The 15,868-nt window shown below is 38.9% G+C and overlaps 3 protein-coding genes across 3 annotated transcripts; 1 reads left to right on the top strand and 2 right to left on the bottom strand.

Moving 5' to 3' along the window:
* Positions 1–604: 604 nt before the first annotated feature.
* Positions 605–2,543, bottom strand: LOC128501912 (uncharacterized). The gene is made up of 4 exons (XM_053471559.1): positions 2,185–2,543; positions 1,897–2,039; positions 1,549–1,618; positions 605–1,012 (listed from the first exon to the last, which is right to left on the bottom strand). Exons 1-4 carry the CDS (start codon positions 2,509–2,511, stop codon positions 803–805), a joined length of 750 nt encoding a protein of 249 aa, XP_053327534.1. The 5' UTR covers positions 2,512–2,543; the 3' UTR covers positions 605–802.
* Positions 2,544–4,215: 1,672 nt separating this feature from the next.
* On the bottom strand, positions 4,216–8,871 carry LOC128502236 (uncharacterized). The gene is made up of 9 exons (XM_053471993.1): positions 8,803–8,871; positions 8,302–8,392; positions 7,630–7,824; positions 7,318–7,370; positions 6,484–6,601; positions 5,937–6,042; positions 5,258–5,424; positions 4,389–4,574; positions 4,216–4,314 (listed from the first exon to the last, which is right to left on the bottom strand). The coding sequence occupies exons 1-9, from the start codon at positions 8,853–8,855 to the stop codon at positions 4,216–4,218; spliced, it is 1,068 nt and encodes a 355-aa protein (XP_053327968.1). The 5' UTR covers positions 8,856–8,871.
* A 104-nt stretch (positions 8,872–8,975) lies between these two features.
* On the top strand, positions 8,976–13,449 carry COQ7 (coenzyme Q7, hydroxylase). Its single transcript, XM_053470755.1, has 6 exons — positions 8,976–9,130; positions 10,772–10,971; positions 11,707–11,821; positions 11,890–12,029; positions 12,658–12,726; positions 13,093–13,449. The coding sequence occupies exons 1-6, from the start codon at positions 9,067–9,069 to the stop codon at positions 13,168–13,170; spliced, it is 666 nt and encodes a 221-aa protein (XP_053326730.1). The 5' UTR covers positions 8,976–9,066; the 3' UTR covers positions 13,171–13,449.
* The last annotated feature ends 2,419 nt before the right edge of the window (positions 13,450–15,868 follow it).

Here is a 15,868-nt window from a genome sequence, read left to right as displayed (position 1 = left end):
GATTTTTGTATTATCCCAAACACTATGATAAATGTAAGTATATAGTTCGCTGAGCTTACAATCCATAATACCATATGTGTGTTTGTGTAAAATTATCACTACAGTGAGAAAGAAATGCATGGGGAATTCAGCCTTCTTTATAAACGCCGACTGAATTGATTATAAAAGTGTGACCACTATCTCCGAAGGATGCAGGAAGGCAAATTTAAAGTTTGCTGCTATGTCCTCATCCCAGCTTTATATTCATATATAGAACAAACATGACGTTCATTGTAAAACATACAATGCCTTGGTACGTAAAAGCTAAAACATTGAGGACCTGTGGCCCACCCCATACAGTAGCCACATTTGTATTTTCTTTACTGTCAAAGGTTATCAGCAGCATAGTTAAGGGGACAGTTTAGTCTCCTATCTACATGGAATGCGTATTAAAGTTCCTTGTTAGTACTGTAATGTAATATGCGTTCTTTAACCTCTTATCTATCTTCTGCCAATCGCTGATAGGAAAACAATTCCTTTTGACCTCCTGGAACTCTCATAACAAGAGATCTTGATATGCTTTGGAATGGAAAAAAAAACCTTAAATGCAAAGGCCGAGTACATTTAACACACTTGTATCCATTTATTTGACAGGTGTAATATGCATAAACATTCAGGATTAACATTGATGCTCTCACAAAACACACATCGTACACAATTTTTGTTGCCAATTTGAAAGAGATGTATAAAGAGGAGCTCATAATAAGGTAAAAGATTGTACTCTTTATAGTGAACCCTGCACTATTTCTTTTATTTATTATTTTTAACTCAAACCTGTTCTCATGCTTCCTGTATCTTCCAAAGTGCAAGGCCCAGAGCTGTTCTGGATTTCGTACGCAGACTTTGCCCCTTTGATCAGCAGTAATTTTATTGTCTTATTATTACCAGTTTGCATCGCATAATGCAAAGCTGTCTTTCCAAAGATATCTTGTTTGTTTATATTCATCAACCCTACGTTCGAATCAAGGAGGACCTGTGTTGGTAGAATTGACATATTAGAATACAGGATCCAAGCGATTGCTGCAACTGCCTTGCAGTGATATAATATATTTTTATATAGTCAATCAGATTATGTACTGTTATACATAAAATTCACATATTAAAATAAACATACATGGTCATTGGACTATATGGATTGGAGAAATTCCTACAGATTGCTCTCTCCCCTCACCATGGTTTGGAGCTTTAAACCCCATAAAGATGTGTGTTATGGGCGGTTATGCATAGAAAGTGAATCTGGTACCAAGTTTTTTGAATATTGAATAGGTAGCCATGGCGACCACTTTCCTACCTTTTGCACCAGATTGTGTTATAAATGGACACAGGGGTATGAGTAAGATTCACTTGTGATAGGTGAATAGGATGGCAGGAATGATAGAAATTACTATATTAGTACTTGCCTTTTATGTAACGCTCTGGAAAATGACACATTTTCTTAAGCATTATAACTTGTGACAATTACTGTCATGCTACTGGAATGTAACGAGTGGACGAGAGTAAAAAAAATACCTGGCAGGTGTGTTCACTCCCGTGAGTGGCTGCATGGTGTAAGAGAGTCTTCCCTTCTTTATCCGTACAGCTACAGTTTTCACAGAAATAGAAGAATTTCAGCCAATGGAAAATTAGATTTGAAATATAGATTATGTATGTTTTTGATATAATATCTAATAATGTACACCTTGGAGATTTAAATAAAGAATCTACAACCGATTTTGAGTTGGAGGGGGTTCTCGCAAGGTGACACAACAGGCATAAGATAATTCCCTGAGTGACCATTAATAAGAATGACATCTATACTGATGCCTATGACTGCCGTAATTATTGTCAAAGTTATGAATATGATTAAAAATACATCACCTAAGATGAAAGAAATTGTGTTGGCACATATCCCTGAGTCTGGTCATATCTTGGTTTTTTATCATATCTAAAGCTCTCTGAAATACGCGTGAACCGTCTTGTCTGGATTTCCTTCTCTTTTGAATGGGATTCCTGATTCTTCTCTAGAAACAAGAAAATAAATAGATTTTTGCTTGTTTTTGTAGACATCACTATCGCTTGTAAAACATTAAACCGAAATGTGGAATGGCTGCTTTCTCAATGACGCGCTAAAGTAATAGAGATAACTGAACCGGAGATGGATCTTACCCTCAAGTCATCTTCTTCAGCTGTATCTTCTGACTGGCTTCTCACACTGCCAGACCTCGAAAGAGAAACAATAAAATCTGATTCATTTTCTGATAAACTTATAGCCAGAGAAGTATCAGAGAACAGAAATTCCCCATCACTTGTGTCAGACATGTAGCTGCTTTCATCTCCATCATACATGCCAGAAATGTGAGCAGCACGACTAGACTGATGGCAACTTGATCCATCTTCCTCAATGTTGTGTGTATTTCGTGTAGAAGTACTTTGGATATCATTGTCTCCAAGGGATCCATCATAGTTATTGACCTGACGATCGGCCCTTTCCATAACTTCAAAGTTGTCGGTAAGCTGCAAATCTGGTTTATGTGAATAGCTTAATGGGTCTACAAGAATTTGTTGTAGTAATAAAAGTTGTGAGGCTTTGTCACCCCGATGATCATCTGGTATACTGGTGGTGGATGTTTCTTGAACATCGATGTCCGGCGTTACCACCTTGTCGTACCCGTCTGCTTTTCCAAACTCATTGATGGCCTTCGTGATCTGAAGATCCACATATTGTCCTGTGTGTTTCTCTATTCCATCCACATTGCTCTTGTCACCTACTGGATGTGTAACCAAGGTAAGGTTCTCCAATAATTCATTGTTTTTTGGTTTCATTTCCATGTAAATGTTTTCAGGTATTTTTTCATTGGAAAAGGTTTTGTTTTTTTTCGTGGGAGAAATACACATAACCAACTGGGCTTCTTATTGCTCCGTACTCCAACACGTTGTCTTTTATGTTATTTTGGATCTGTGAATAAACATCTTGTTCTATGCGTTTCTCTGATCTTTCCTGATTGCTGTTCTCATCCAATGAATACTTGCCCCGGGTCAGATCACTATATTGTAGGTTTATGCCCGTGGAGATCTGATTAGATGATGTTTCATTTGATCCACGTTTCACATTTGAAAGTATATTATTTTCTTCTGTGGAAGAGGGTATTTTCCGAGACCCAGTATCGTGTGATCTGTCTACCTCCATGGTTTGAGGTTCTGGTTGTGTAACAAATTCTGGTGAGAAACTTGGCTTAATAAAGTTTGATTTAAACTTTAAAGGGGGCACTAACGTTATACCATCTTTCTTTGTAGTTTCTGTTCTTCTGTGTGATAACATTTCAGCCTTTCTCATTATCATCTGAGATTTATCATCAGCAGATGATTTTAAAGTTTTCTTTATTGCTCCCTTTCTTTGAAGCCCTGGAATAAACAAGAAATATTACAGTTGATTCCTGAGTAAGATTATTTTCAATATTATCAAAATACTTCTTAACAGATTCATAATCGCATCATTAAATATGAAGTGATCACTAATTGTCAGCGGTTTGGGCTGTATGTGGACTATGAGTTACCGCTTGCTTTTTGGATTCTGTATTAACTCTTGGGGTGCTGACATTTTGCCTGTTAATGAATTATTGAATGAATACTTGTTATTCCGACGTACAGCCTTCTTTACTTAAGACTTAATGACGTGCCCTGTACCTTGGTACAAAATAGTGAAATCTGGCATAGAATAAAATGTACAATGGCTTGTTGACAAACAAATAATTGACACTGGAATCTTAAGATTGTTTACCTTGTGGTGGTGCCTTTGTTGCGCTGCCTGCAGCCATATGTGTTTTAGGATGTCCATGCAGTGTAGTTTGAGCTGAAGAAAGCCACCCATTGCATGGAAATACATGGACCTCATCTGCCGTTTCATTTTTTTTCACAATTATATCCCTGCAATAGAACCTGCAGTCTAACAAAAATGACACCAGAATGAATTATGTTTCACTTAGACACCCATCCTTCCTTCACATTTAGTTGAGTTTAGCTATCTAGTCAAGTAGAAATGTTACACCACTGCTGGTGATAAATAGGTTAAAACGTGCGCCATTTACCTGGCCTGTACCATATTTTGCAATTAAATGTGTTGTTTTTATACAATTTTATATTGATTTTATTTTCTGATAATGCAATTGTCATTAACAAGCCCATTTTATTGTGATAGTTTTAAATACCAACACCAATGTGCTCACCTGTGCCTTTTCCTTCTATTATTATATGCGTTGGTGTTCCTGTGTCTTTGGCTTTCACTTTAAAAATAAATACCTTAAACACAAAAAAGATAGATTAGCGTGTTTCCGGTGACACCATTCAATGTCACTAGGGTAATGAATATTTACCTGTCCTGTGCGGAACGGAACAGAATTAGTTGATGAGCTCTGAAGGCGCAGCTTCTTAGTTCTACCATTTTTACCAACTAGTATGATCATCAGTTCTGGTTCTGTGTTCAATGGCGGGCTGGACCCAGTGCGAACTGTAATTTCATAATCTACATCTTTCACTTTTGTCTCATCGGCTTCTGTGCTCTGTAAATTACAGACAGGAGTAAGTAGATTGATTATTAAAAGTACCCATGGTTCTGCATTTAAACAGCAGCGTGCTAAAATACAAGAATAACCTCATCCCATTGTACAATGATGAGTAATATGCAGGCACTATATCAAACAATAAATAATAATAATAATCTGCTCTGGCATCTTCCATTCTGCTTAGATGGTCTAATGCAGGGGTAGGCAATCTTCGGCTCTCCAGATGTTGTGAACTACATTTCCCTTGATGCTTTGCCAGCATTATGACTGTAAGAGCATTGTGGGAGATGTAGTCCACAACATCAGGAGAGCCGAAGATTGCCTACCTCTGGTCTGATGTGAAGGATTACGAGATGCGGACTACTACCAGCACAGATCTCCTCTAATATGGAGTTGGTTTTACCCAAGTTAGCATTAGAGAATGGCAAACGTACACTGAAAGACCCAAGTTATTCATGTTTATATTTATACCTGTTTTGCATAATTTAATTTTAGGGTGATATATTGCAATGAGCTTTTCTCATTTGTGTTAAACACTCCTTTAATCTTTTCTCCCCATTAACAATTACCGAAGGCAGCTGTATATATATATATATGGGAAGGCATGACTGCAACATAAAACATTAATTTAAGCGTTACGTTGTATTGAGCTAAAAAATACAAAACAAACCCCAACGTACCGTTTGATTCCTTTTAACACCAACATCTGCATCTCCCTCACAGCTGGTAAAAGCAGGTTCTCCATTAGGTGAATTTGTGTTGGAATCAGACTCTTGTAATGTGGATGGGATCTTCAACCACACACAATGACGAGACGAATCCTCTTTTGCCTTCAAACTGCTGTTGACTAAAACATTACTCGTAAAATCTGATGTAAAAGCATTAGTACAAAGCACTATGACATGGAGAGGGTAGTGGATTAGTGGAATAGGCAAGGCCAAGGGACCAAATAATGTTTGAGGCTTAAAAGACAGCCAGGAAAATCTGGCCAGACTCAATCTCATACCTCCCAACAATCCAAGTTTTAGCATGACAGTCACGATTTTTGGGCTCTTATTGCAGATAGCTATCCTATCTTTTGCTGGTTGTATGGATCATGTGCCTTTTGGGGAGATCCTATGATAACTACCATCATGTTTACCTTTTCCTTAAAATAACTATTTTGTAATTAGGTGATGGTCATTGGTATTTAGAGTTATCATCATAATTATAAAGCAAATCCTTTTCATTAGAAAAAAAAATGGGAATAGTTTAATAATCCTTGTTGGACTAATTTAGCGCCTGATTAACAGAGATGCCCCAGCACAGATATGTACGAAAAATAAACATTAAACTATAATTATCTATGATCGTACTTACTTCTAAATTTTTGACGATGGGGTAAAATATATTGATCATTTTTCCGCCTTAAAGAAGACAGTTTTCTATTTGAATCAATAGTCCTTCTTTCATGTTTCCCCGGAGTCTATAAAAGACACCATTATATACCACAGAAACACTTTATAAACAAGCATTTTCGATTTTAGGATCTGTTTCTTTTAAACACATGCTGGATAAAATTATGGCTAATGGCTTTCCATTCTGATGAAGAACTTAGAGGCCACACTTCTCCAAATCTATTTATTTGGAGTTAATCATTTCAATCAGGAGCATAGGTATGTTACTTTGTGTATTGTTCCTTTTTGCATAGCCAGGGCAGCCTATGGACAGGTCCCCGAAACAACGTATTTGGGCAGAACTACGCCTCTATTTTAAGTCTCAAGTTGCAAAAAAGAAATGGCAATTAGGAAATTATTTCCTACACTGAATAAGTCTCTGGAGGTGGAAAAGTGAACTCTAGAAGATCTTTCAGTAACTTTAATAAAGCCGGACTAAATGCTAGGTTGTTCTTAGTTGAGCTACTTACGGTGGCCACTATAAGTTTTGCAGCAGATGAGATAAGTCTTGTGAATTCTTCATGGGGCATGTCAGGTGGGGAGATTTCACTGAGATATGAAGATTTTCCTTCCCAGTCACTAGGTGCGCTAGACAGATCACCAGATTATACAAAAATACAATTATTTTACATAAACCATTATACACACATTATAACAATGTTAGGGTAGTGCTGTGGGGGCAGAGTACCCAGATGCCCAGTAGGGTTACGTAAAGTACATTGCGCAACCCTGCAGTAGGGCTGCAGCAGTGCAGAAGCTTGCACGGAGAGTGTGAGCTGCAGTAAGGATAGGGTTAAGTGTGAGGTAAGAGCAGTGAGAAGGGCAAGGGGAAGAGATAAGCTGAATAGTTAGCAGGAGAAAGGTTGTGTGTATGTATGGATGTGCAAGTGCATGGATTTGAGTGTGTAGGTATGTATGTTTATGGTGTTACAGTGAGTGTATAGTGCTAGCATGTGTATGTGACAGCATATGTGTGGGCATAACCTATGGTATGAGTGTGTGTTGTTAGAGTGCGTTTGGTGTCACAGGTGAGTCCATTCTTTGTGGTGGGAAGGAGATGGCGTGTACTTCTATGTGTTAGAGCGAGTTTATGTGTTAGTGTACAGAAGGCAGAGGTGCTAAAAGAAATACTGCACACATGCACCACTAGCCACAGGCTCACCCCTAAACAGGTATGATGGTCCAAATGTTCCAAGTGAACATATTGACAGGTTTGTGGAATGCCCATGAACTTCGCATCTGTCCCACACTAGTCTCAAAATGAATAATCAACAATAACAAAATCAAGTTGAGGGAGGAAATACCTGTGGCTATAGCGTGCTCGCCGTGGATAAACAATGTTACTGGTGATACTATCCTGTTGAGAAATAATGAAAACAATATAATGGCCATTTTTGCTGTACAAACATATATGAATAATACATGATTTAGTAAAATAGGACTTCCTATACTGCAACAGCAGATGTTGGGGAGTGTGTGTCCTCAATTCTTCTACTATACTAACCAACAGCTTAAGTTGCTTTTGATCAATATAAATATCATGAAATGATTAGTGAATGTGGTTTTCTGTACTACCCATTGGCTTTTAGATCATAATCACTATTCCTCAATCATACCAGAATGGTCAATGATGTCATTTTCTTTTTGATTTTCCTCTGCACATCTTGTTTCCTCTCCTGGTTTACTTGAATGTTTGGGTTCCATTCTCCGTTTGATTTTTCAGAATATAATCGTAATGCTGCCTCCATCTGATTATCGAGAACGTTCTTTCGGATCCTCTGAGTTTGATGAAATCCATGGCCCTTTGGAAGCTGTATTCCAGAAGCAAAAATACTAACTAGCTATGAAACATAAAAGGATACGGACTCTAAAATGTGCAAGCGCTTTATTAGAAGTTACGTGTGCAAATAACAGAAAGCAAATATGGTAATGATGATACTTTTATTGGCTAACTGACGTATAACGGATTGCAAGCTCTCCACACTACCTAGGTCTATGCCTGAAGAAGAGACATATATAGTCCCGAAAGCTTGCAATCCATTATATGTCACTTAGCCAATATATGGCTAACATGGTTTTTTTTTTAAATTAATTTATATTTTTCCTTCAATATTTTGTATTCGGGGCTGGGCTTGGGAAAAACCTGATTCACCTTTAAATAATATTGGATCTTGTGTGCGTACGTCACCTTTTTAGGTTTATCCATAGAGCTTGATGTAGTTACCCTAGATTCCCGCCGGCCATTGCGTTTACCAACCAAACCTCAAACTGCTCGGATTCCAACTTACTTGATAGAGTTTATAATTTTCAATTGTATCTCTCTGGTTCACAGACAGATCAAAGCCGGCTTCTTTTCTCTGCACTTCAACGTAATATTTCCTGCAATAGAAAGGAACAAATGAACTTTGAATGTTATATGAGAGAGAGACAGAGCCTCAGCTATTTAGTGATTCTTTCAATTAGATGGATTGTCAGGTTTTCTCTTGTAGTATTTGGGAAATCTGTTCACAAAAACAGTGACAATAAAATAGTATATTACTTACATAAACCCCTCATATTATTCTTTGGGGTAAAATTAATCTATGGTGTAAAGTTGATTGAGTTAAAGCCATGTAGTGGTATTGACAATATTTAATGTATATTAACAATCTGCATTTGCTAATTCAATGAACTTTGAAAAAAAAAATGCAACTGCACGCTTACAATCAACTCGCGAATTCGCGCTTATGGCATATAAAATACCACATCTTCCGAAATGCAGCCGTGGCTATTTACAAAGCGGTACTCACAGCCTGGCAGCTATTGCGGGGATAACGTGACTCGGGGGTATATTGCAGCCCATTCCTGCAGCTGACAGATCCCTGCTGGTGGGATGTTGTTTATTTCCATAGAAACAGTGGGTGACGTATGCGTTCCACCCATCAGGAAGTTTGCTCTGCGCGGCAGGGGTATCCTAGCAACATGTCGGTGAGGAATGATGTCAGAGGAATGCGCCGAGTGGTGTGCGTGACGGCCCCGTCTGCTCTGCTGGAAGGTCGTTCTCAGTAATTGTGATGGAGAGAGCCGCAGGAGTCCTGCTCGGGCGGCTCTGCTCCAGGGGGCTCCCTAGGGCCCAAGGTAAATGGCGGTGTAGCCTTTCTACCCTATTCTCAAACTATTAGCACTAAATGATTGTGTATTATGTAGTAGCGGCTCCTTCTACGTGTTATACAACATTGTGTCCTACCTGGAGCTGGAGGTTATGTAAAACCCCCACACATATTAGTTTGCTTTATTACAGTATTGCGCAGCGATTTCGTTTTATCCATTATATTTTATTAACAATTGCTAATTTGTTAATAATAGTAAAAATAACAGTCGTTAATTTTAGCTGCATTGACCTGGAGCTCATGTTCATGCCTGGACCGCCTGAGTCTCGGGGCATATTATCAGGATCACGCAGTCTGGAAACTGACTCCTTCCTATTCTATACTGCTGTGATCATATCTAGCACTCACAAATGGTTATCTTACTACCAATATGTTATGGCTAATATCCCTGCTTGAATGCAGGTGACTCAAGTGTATCTTTAAATAATAAGTCACTACAGAGAATCTTCATGATAGGTTATAGAAGGGCTAATATATATTCTAGAGTATCCGGGCCCGCTCATTGCGAAGGTTCCCAGATATGATCATGTTGGTGATATAGGTATAAAAAACTAAGGTTTCTGCTATTTTATTTCTGGCATAATCCCAACAAGAAATAATGTTGGGTTTGAATGCAAACATAAGAGGAAAACTGGCAACACAAAGCCACGGGGACAAGTTTAGCTAAGTGGCTCAAAGCTAGAGTTAGTATATCGGCCGTGTTTTTGTATCAAGATTAGAAATCCCCTCTAGTGTGTTTAGTCACTTAATACATGGTGGTCAGAATCATATATTTCTTTTATTTAATGGAAAAACTGGCTAATATGGCAACCCTATCCAAAAGCCATTTAGACAAGACATTACACATTGATAAGAGACTCCATGGAATGCCTATGGATGGATCACAGAAAGGTTGCAGTCATGGCTTTACTACCGCACAAGAGGTGATTGATAATCTTAATTGATGGGTTGCCCCTTTGCCAACCCTGATTATTCATTTTGTAATTTTTTACATCAGCAAGCAAATAACTGCAAAAGATTGGGGGAATTCTGTTGCCTCTGACTCAAGGCAATTGTTTAAAATAGGCTTACCTTAGGTAGAAGCTGCAGCAGCTTTCCCTTCTGTGGTCTAATAATTCTCGCCACTGATTGAAGTAGCTGATCTACGGCACACAAAGGTCACTAGTTTGCCGAGCCAGAGCTGGATCTTACGGGCAGTATCTGTATCATGTGCCATGTGTGTCAAACATATATCCACTCGGGAAATCGCTGGGAGTAATCCTTTTAAATATAAAACTGTAAGTTAAAAATGGACAAAAAATGTTTTTTTCTCGCCTCCTACATTGGTCTGTACTCTTGCCACCTTTCACATTAAACAGCTTTCTGTCCACATGTAATCCCCTGATGCCCCATTTTATTAAACTCAGTTCCCTGTGGCTTTCTTATCTTGCTTCTGGGCCACTTTCTGGCTGCTTCTGCATGGCTAGTTAAATGCTGGAGATTTTACTCCCTTAAATTTGTTTACAAACATGAAGTATCCTTTGTATTCAAAGCTATTTCTTGGCAGATTACCCAGAAAATTGGTTACAATGACAGTTCTTTAAATTGCCTTCTGTGCTTCGTCGAACAGGCAGCAGCTCGCAATGCCGTTTACAGGTGACCCACACATCAGTCAGACAATCCAGTTCTGGCAGTTACACCGACAACGAGGAGAGAGCGATGCTGGATCGGATAATAAGGGTAGATCACGCCGGGGAATATGGAGCTAATCGTATCTATGCTGGGCAAATGGCTGTGCTGGGCAGATCAAGCGTGGGACCCATCATTCAGGTGTGTTGTTTGTGTTCAAAGTGTGTGGTTTTTTTCTTTCAAAGGGGAGATAAATTAAGCACAGGTTTTATCATGACTTTATTCATTAAAACGAATGTTTTGTATAAAAGTATTAAGATCATAAATACCGGTGCCAAAATTTGAATATTAATTTAGAAATAAAGAAAAAGCCCGAATGTAAGACGACCCTATAAGAAAAAAGTTTTACTAGTAAATATTAATCTATGCCTCTCTGCCTCCCTGATATGCCTTTTACCCCCCTATTTACCACTCTGCCCCCCTGATATGCCTTATACCCCCTATATGCCTCTCTACCTCCCTGATATGCCTTATACCCCCCTATTTACCACTCTGCCCCCCTGATATGCCTTATCCTCCCCCGACTTACTGATGCATCTCTTGACTCGTCTCCAGTGCTCCAGACTCCCTGGTGTCAAGTAGGGGCAGTCGGTGGATGTCTGCGTGATGCGTGCAGAGAACCTCTGCTGCTACCCTGGACTTCTGCTGGGGCTTCCATCACAGAAGCCCAGGCAAAGTGTTGGGTAGCAACGGAGGTTGTCTGCGTGCATCGTGCAGACGTTCACCCGCTGCCAGAGAGGAGGATCCAGGTCTCCTGCAGCACTGCTGGTGATCCTCCTCTCTGGCATTAAATATCTACTGTATTCATTTAACAAGAACCCCACAAATGATAGCACATACTTAATTTGCGTCCTCTGCTATTCCTGTCTGTCACAGCATATGTGGAATCAAGAAAAGGATCATTTGAAAAAGTTCAACGATCTGATGGTCGCACACAGAGTTCGACCTACGGTGTTGCTGCCGTTTTGGAACGTGGCTGGATTTGCATTGGGTAAGTCTAATCTGCTTTTTGTTATTATGTATCAATGTGAACAGGCTTTCATTGAATGATCATTTCAGGCGCTGCTACTGCACTTCTGGGACAGAAAGGTGCCATGGCGTGCACGGTCGCCGTGGAAGAAACGATATCTAATCATTATAACAATCAAATCCGGACCCTCATGGAGAGTGACCCTGAGAAACACAGAGAATTACTTCAGGTGCACACAAACTTCTAGTGATTCGCCATGATTACTACCATACGGATTATCCCAGCTCGTGGTTTTAATTACATCATACCTGATTGTTCTGATTTTTTTTTTTCATATGGTCTAGCTTATGGTATGTTTGTATTTTTGTATGGATGACACATTTACATTTTTACAAGAGGTATGATAGAACAGATTGTTTTAAAAAATATATCATTCCGATGATTTTAAACGTTACTACAGCTTGATAGGTGAGCGATAGATCCTGAGAGCGTTTTGCGGTGGCACTGCTGGCTGCGACAGTATGTAGGAAAAGTTTAAACATATAACGCATCTTTAATGCAGAGAATAGCACCATAATGAATGCGTGGAGAAGACTGCTCACAGAATCTCTTTTAATGTATAGTTTATTGAGTTAAAATTCTACGTAATCTTTTGTTTGAAACAATATAATATAAAATATGGTATAAATACATGGGCTTAGTATAACGGTTCAGGATTACAATATATAACATTTAAATAAAGTTGCTTGCTTCATGTAGAGAAAAATTCTACAGTTCAATTCTTTTCAAAGTTGGAGATACTTTCATCTGTGTACCAGACTGTATAAATACCAATAATCAATGTCCTTGCTTTAAAGACTATAAAGACATTTCGTGATGAGGAGATGGAACATCATGATATAGGAATAGAACACGACGCCGAGATGGTAAGAGCATAACTTCTAAATGAAGAGGCTTTCATTCTGTGTAAATGCTGAGGTGTCCAAAGAAAAGCCCAGAGATGATTCATTTTGTCTCATGAGTTTTGAGAATATGATTCCTGTAGGGCAGGCAACATGTTGCTTAACAGGTTCAAATAGCACCATTAGTCCATGCATGTACTTTAACTCACATAGTTTGAAAATTTAGATACCTAATATATAGTTCAACTCTTGGGAAAGCAATATCACAAAATCACAAAATGATTTAAATACACCTAAAATTCACAGGCACTGAACATATTAAACACTGCTAATCCAAAGGGATTATATACAGAGAATATATCGAGTATAATGCTGCTGTCTTCTCCACAGGCTCCAGCCTATTCTCTCCTGAAGAATGTTATACAAGTAGGATGCCGAGCAGCGGTATATTTGTCGGAACGCGTGTAACAAATAGTTCCACGGAGAAAGTATTAAACGGCAGTAATCCGTCTATTATGAATGGAAGCTCTTTAGATGAATCCAGCTGGTTGCCTTTAAATGTCCAGAAGAAAAGCTTTGATTAGAATTGTGCACCGGTTCAGTTTTAAACATGTGCACTAGATGGCAGCGAAACCTGCTTCGAACGTCCAAACTCTTTTTATCCCAGACTTTTGTTATTCTAATGACAGTCGTGTCTTGGCTTGTACTTCGTGCCTTGCTTTCAAAATATTAAATAAGAATCCTGTATCCATGTGGTTGGCTCTTTGATTGCACCAACGAGGGGACGGTGGGTAATTCCATCAAGCCAAATATGGGTCATGGGGACTACTTGTTAAATTGTAAAGATGTCTGTATTGATTTGATTGTTCTTCGAATTCACTAATATCGCTTGCTAATTACAGCCATCTTAGCTTAAAGGGGCAATAATACCCTGATTTTTCTCCACTCACCTCTGTATTATAGTTAAATGAGCAGCCTGTTTAGTAATAAATGCTTCATGTACAGGTGGCCCCTTCTTGAGTATGCATAGGTGTGGGAAGCGTCCCTAGAGGTCTGATTAAACATCGACCCGATCCGCAACTGTCCAAGCCATTGAGTAATGTGGACAAGAAAACAGTAGAGGGGTGAGATAGTATTTCACATAGATGTACTGCTGGGGATAAGAAGGCAGCAAGATACTTAAAACACTTAAGTGTTTACAAGCTATTCTACGTGTGTAATACATAGACATTTGTATGCTGCGTAAAAATCCTTCCATTGGCCTGAGAATAGTGTGAGAGGGATCTTGTGGCCCTCCAAATGCATATCTTTGGCAACTTACCTTGCTCTCTAGCTTACGTTTTGGCAAATGTTGTAAGAGTCGCCCTACATTTTGGGAATCTCACTGCAATACAGGTACAGGTAAAAGATTGCATGTCAGTCTTTGAGATTCAGCTTCGACAAACCATTGAGGCTGGCAAATACATGAACAACGCGTTTTACGAGCACTCCAATGGATGGTACCTTCAAGGATGCCAGAAGACCCCTCTGAGTTTAATATAATAATAAATAAGACGGGTCAGATTTGCTATTCAAGAATATATCCTTACCAAACATTTGTTTTCCCTTTTTCCAGTTTTGTTTGTAGCGAAACACTGGGGTCTATTGTCTTCCAGATTAAAAACAATATACAGGTTTCAGCATGTTCCTCACAGCTTACATCATAAACTTGGCTCAGTACATCATGAAAACATATATCCATTGTTTGTATTTTCTTGGCGTTGGAAAGGAATTTACCATTCACTGATCTGTAAGGAACACGAACTTTAATTTTCCCACATGATAACTGTTCTGTGTTTCTTTTGGTATGAGAGCTCTGATGTGTAGTCAACCCAAAATATTAAACAGGAAGTCCCACCAGAAAAGGCCATTATATACTGGTTTATGGGGTGGTAGGCTATATGTTGCTTATGGTTAAGTGACACGTTATCTTAACATTAGGAGCTTGATTTGAGTGAACCCCCCCCCCGTGCTACCTGGCTCTCCGTCTTCATGTAAGACACAGGAGCTTCATGTAAGACACTGTTTAGTGGGAGGGCACTTGGCAAGGCACAATGAAAAGTAAGTGGGGGCGGGTGTGGCTACAGACCACACCCCTGCCAGATGAAAGACGAAAACTGCCCCAGAAACCCTGGGATCCAGGCTTCACCCTGAGACTCTGAGTCAAACCCGAAGAACTCCCTGATATGAAGTAGCGCTGGACTGCGTTTGCCATAATGGTCCGTAGCTTGTAGAATTCATCGTTTTCAGGCTTTAAATGCTTTATATGGCAATTCTAATCAGCTATAGCTGAATGGGCAGACTAGAGGGGCCGAATGGTTCTTATCTGCAGTCTATGTTTTCCATGCGTCTCCTGTCTCTGTTATCTTAATCCTAGGCAAACACGCTAAGCCTGTATTAAACTGCCTTCTGATAAATAGTCAAAGATCCCTTTCTGATTACGAATAATAAAGATTTAGATAAAAAGGGACTTAATTACCTTTGCCTTTAACAATCTACTAAATATTTTTTTTCAAGAGGGAAATGCCACCCAACATATCACACTGTATACTACTGTATAAAATGAACTGCTTTGTGCTATACTAAATTACTATAACACTGTGTCCATGCTCAAATAAAATTAAAAATAAAATTCTATTTTAAAGACATTTATAAAGTTATATCCTGGACTTGCTTTTCAGCAGATAAGTCATTCCATCAAAGCCTACTATTTATGTTGGGGGATTAGTAAAGTTGTATCATGTACATCAAAGCACTTGAAATATCTCACTGATGTTCCTGATGAAGGAATAACGTTGGAATAGCTTTATCTCAAGCGATACCTTTTGAACAAGAAATATTACGCGTATGCTATAAAGCCATTCACATTAATAATACTGGGGTCCTATGTATACATACTTCCATGCATATTTCTCTAGGTGCTTTGGATTATAATAAAGCTGCCAACTAAATAGTGGTATAGAAAATCGCGCATTCTTGGAATTCCCGTGTGCAGAAGTTCACAGCCATAGTTGGAAGCTCTTGAGTCACTCCAGATTCCTTGATAGTTAACTCTTAGTTGCGCATCTTACAGTTTAATGCTCCTCAACTGTCATCATATTCACCAGGGCTGCATAATGGATAAAAC

The sequence above is a fragment of the Spea bombifrons genome, chromosome 7, assembly GCF_027358695.1.
Source record: "Spea bombifrons isolate aSpeBom1 chromosome 7, aSpeBom1.2.pri, whole genome shotgun sequence".
In the NCBI taxonomy this organism is placed as follows: Eukaryota; Metazoa; Chordata; class Amphibia; order Anura; family Pelobatidae; genus Spea; species Spea bombifrons.
Note: the sequence above shows the minus strand (reverse complement) of the source record. Positions and strands in the feature narration are given on the sequence as shown.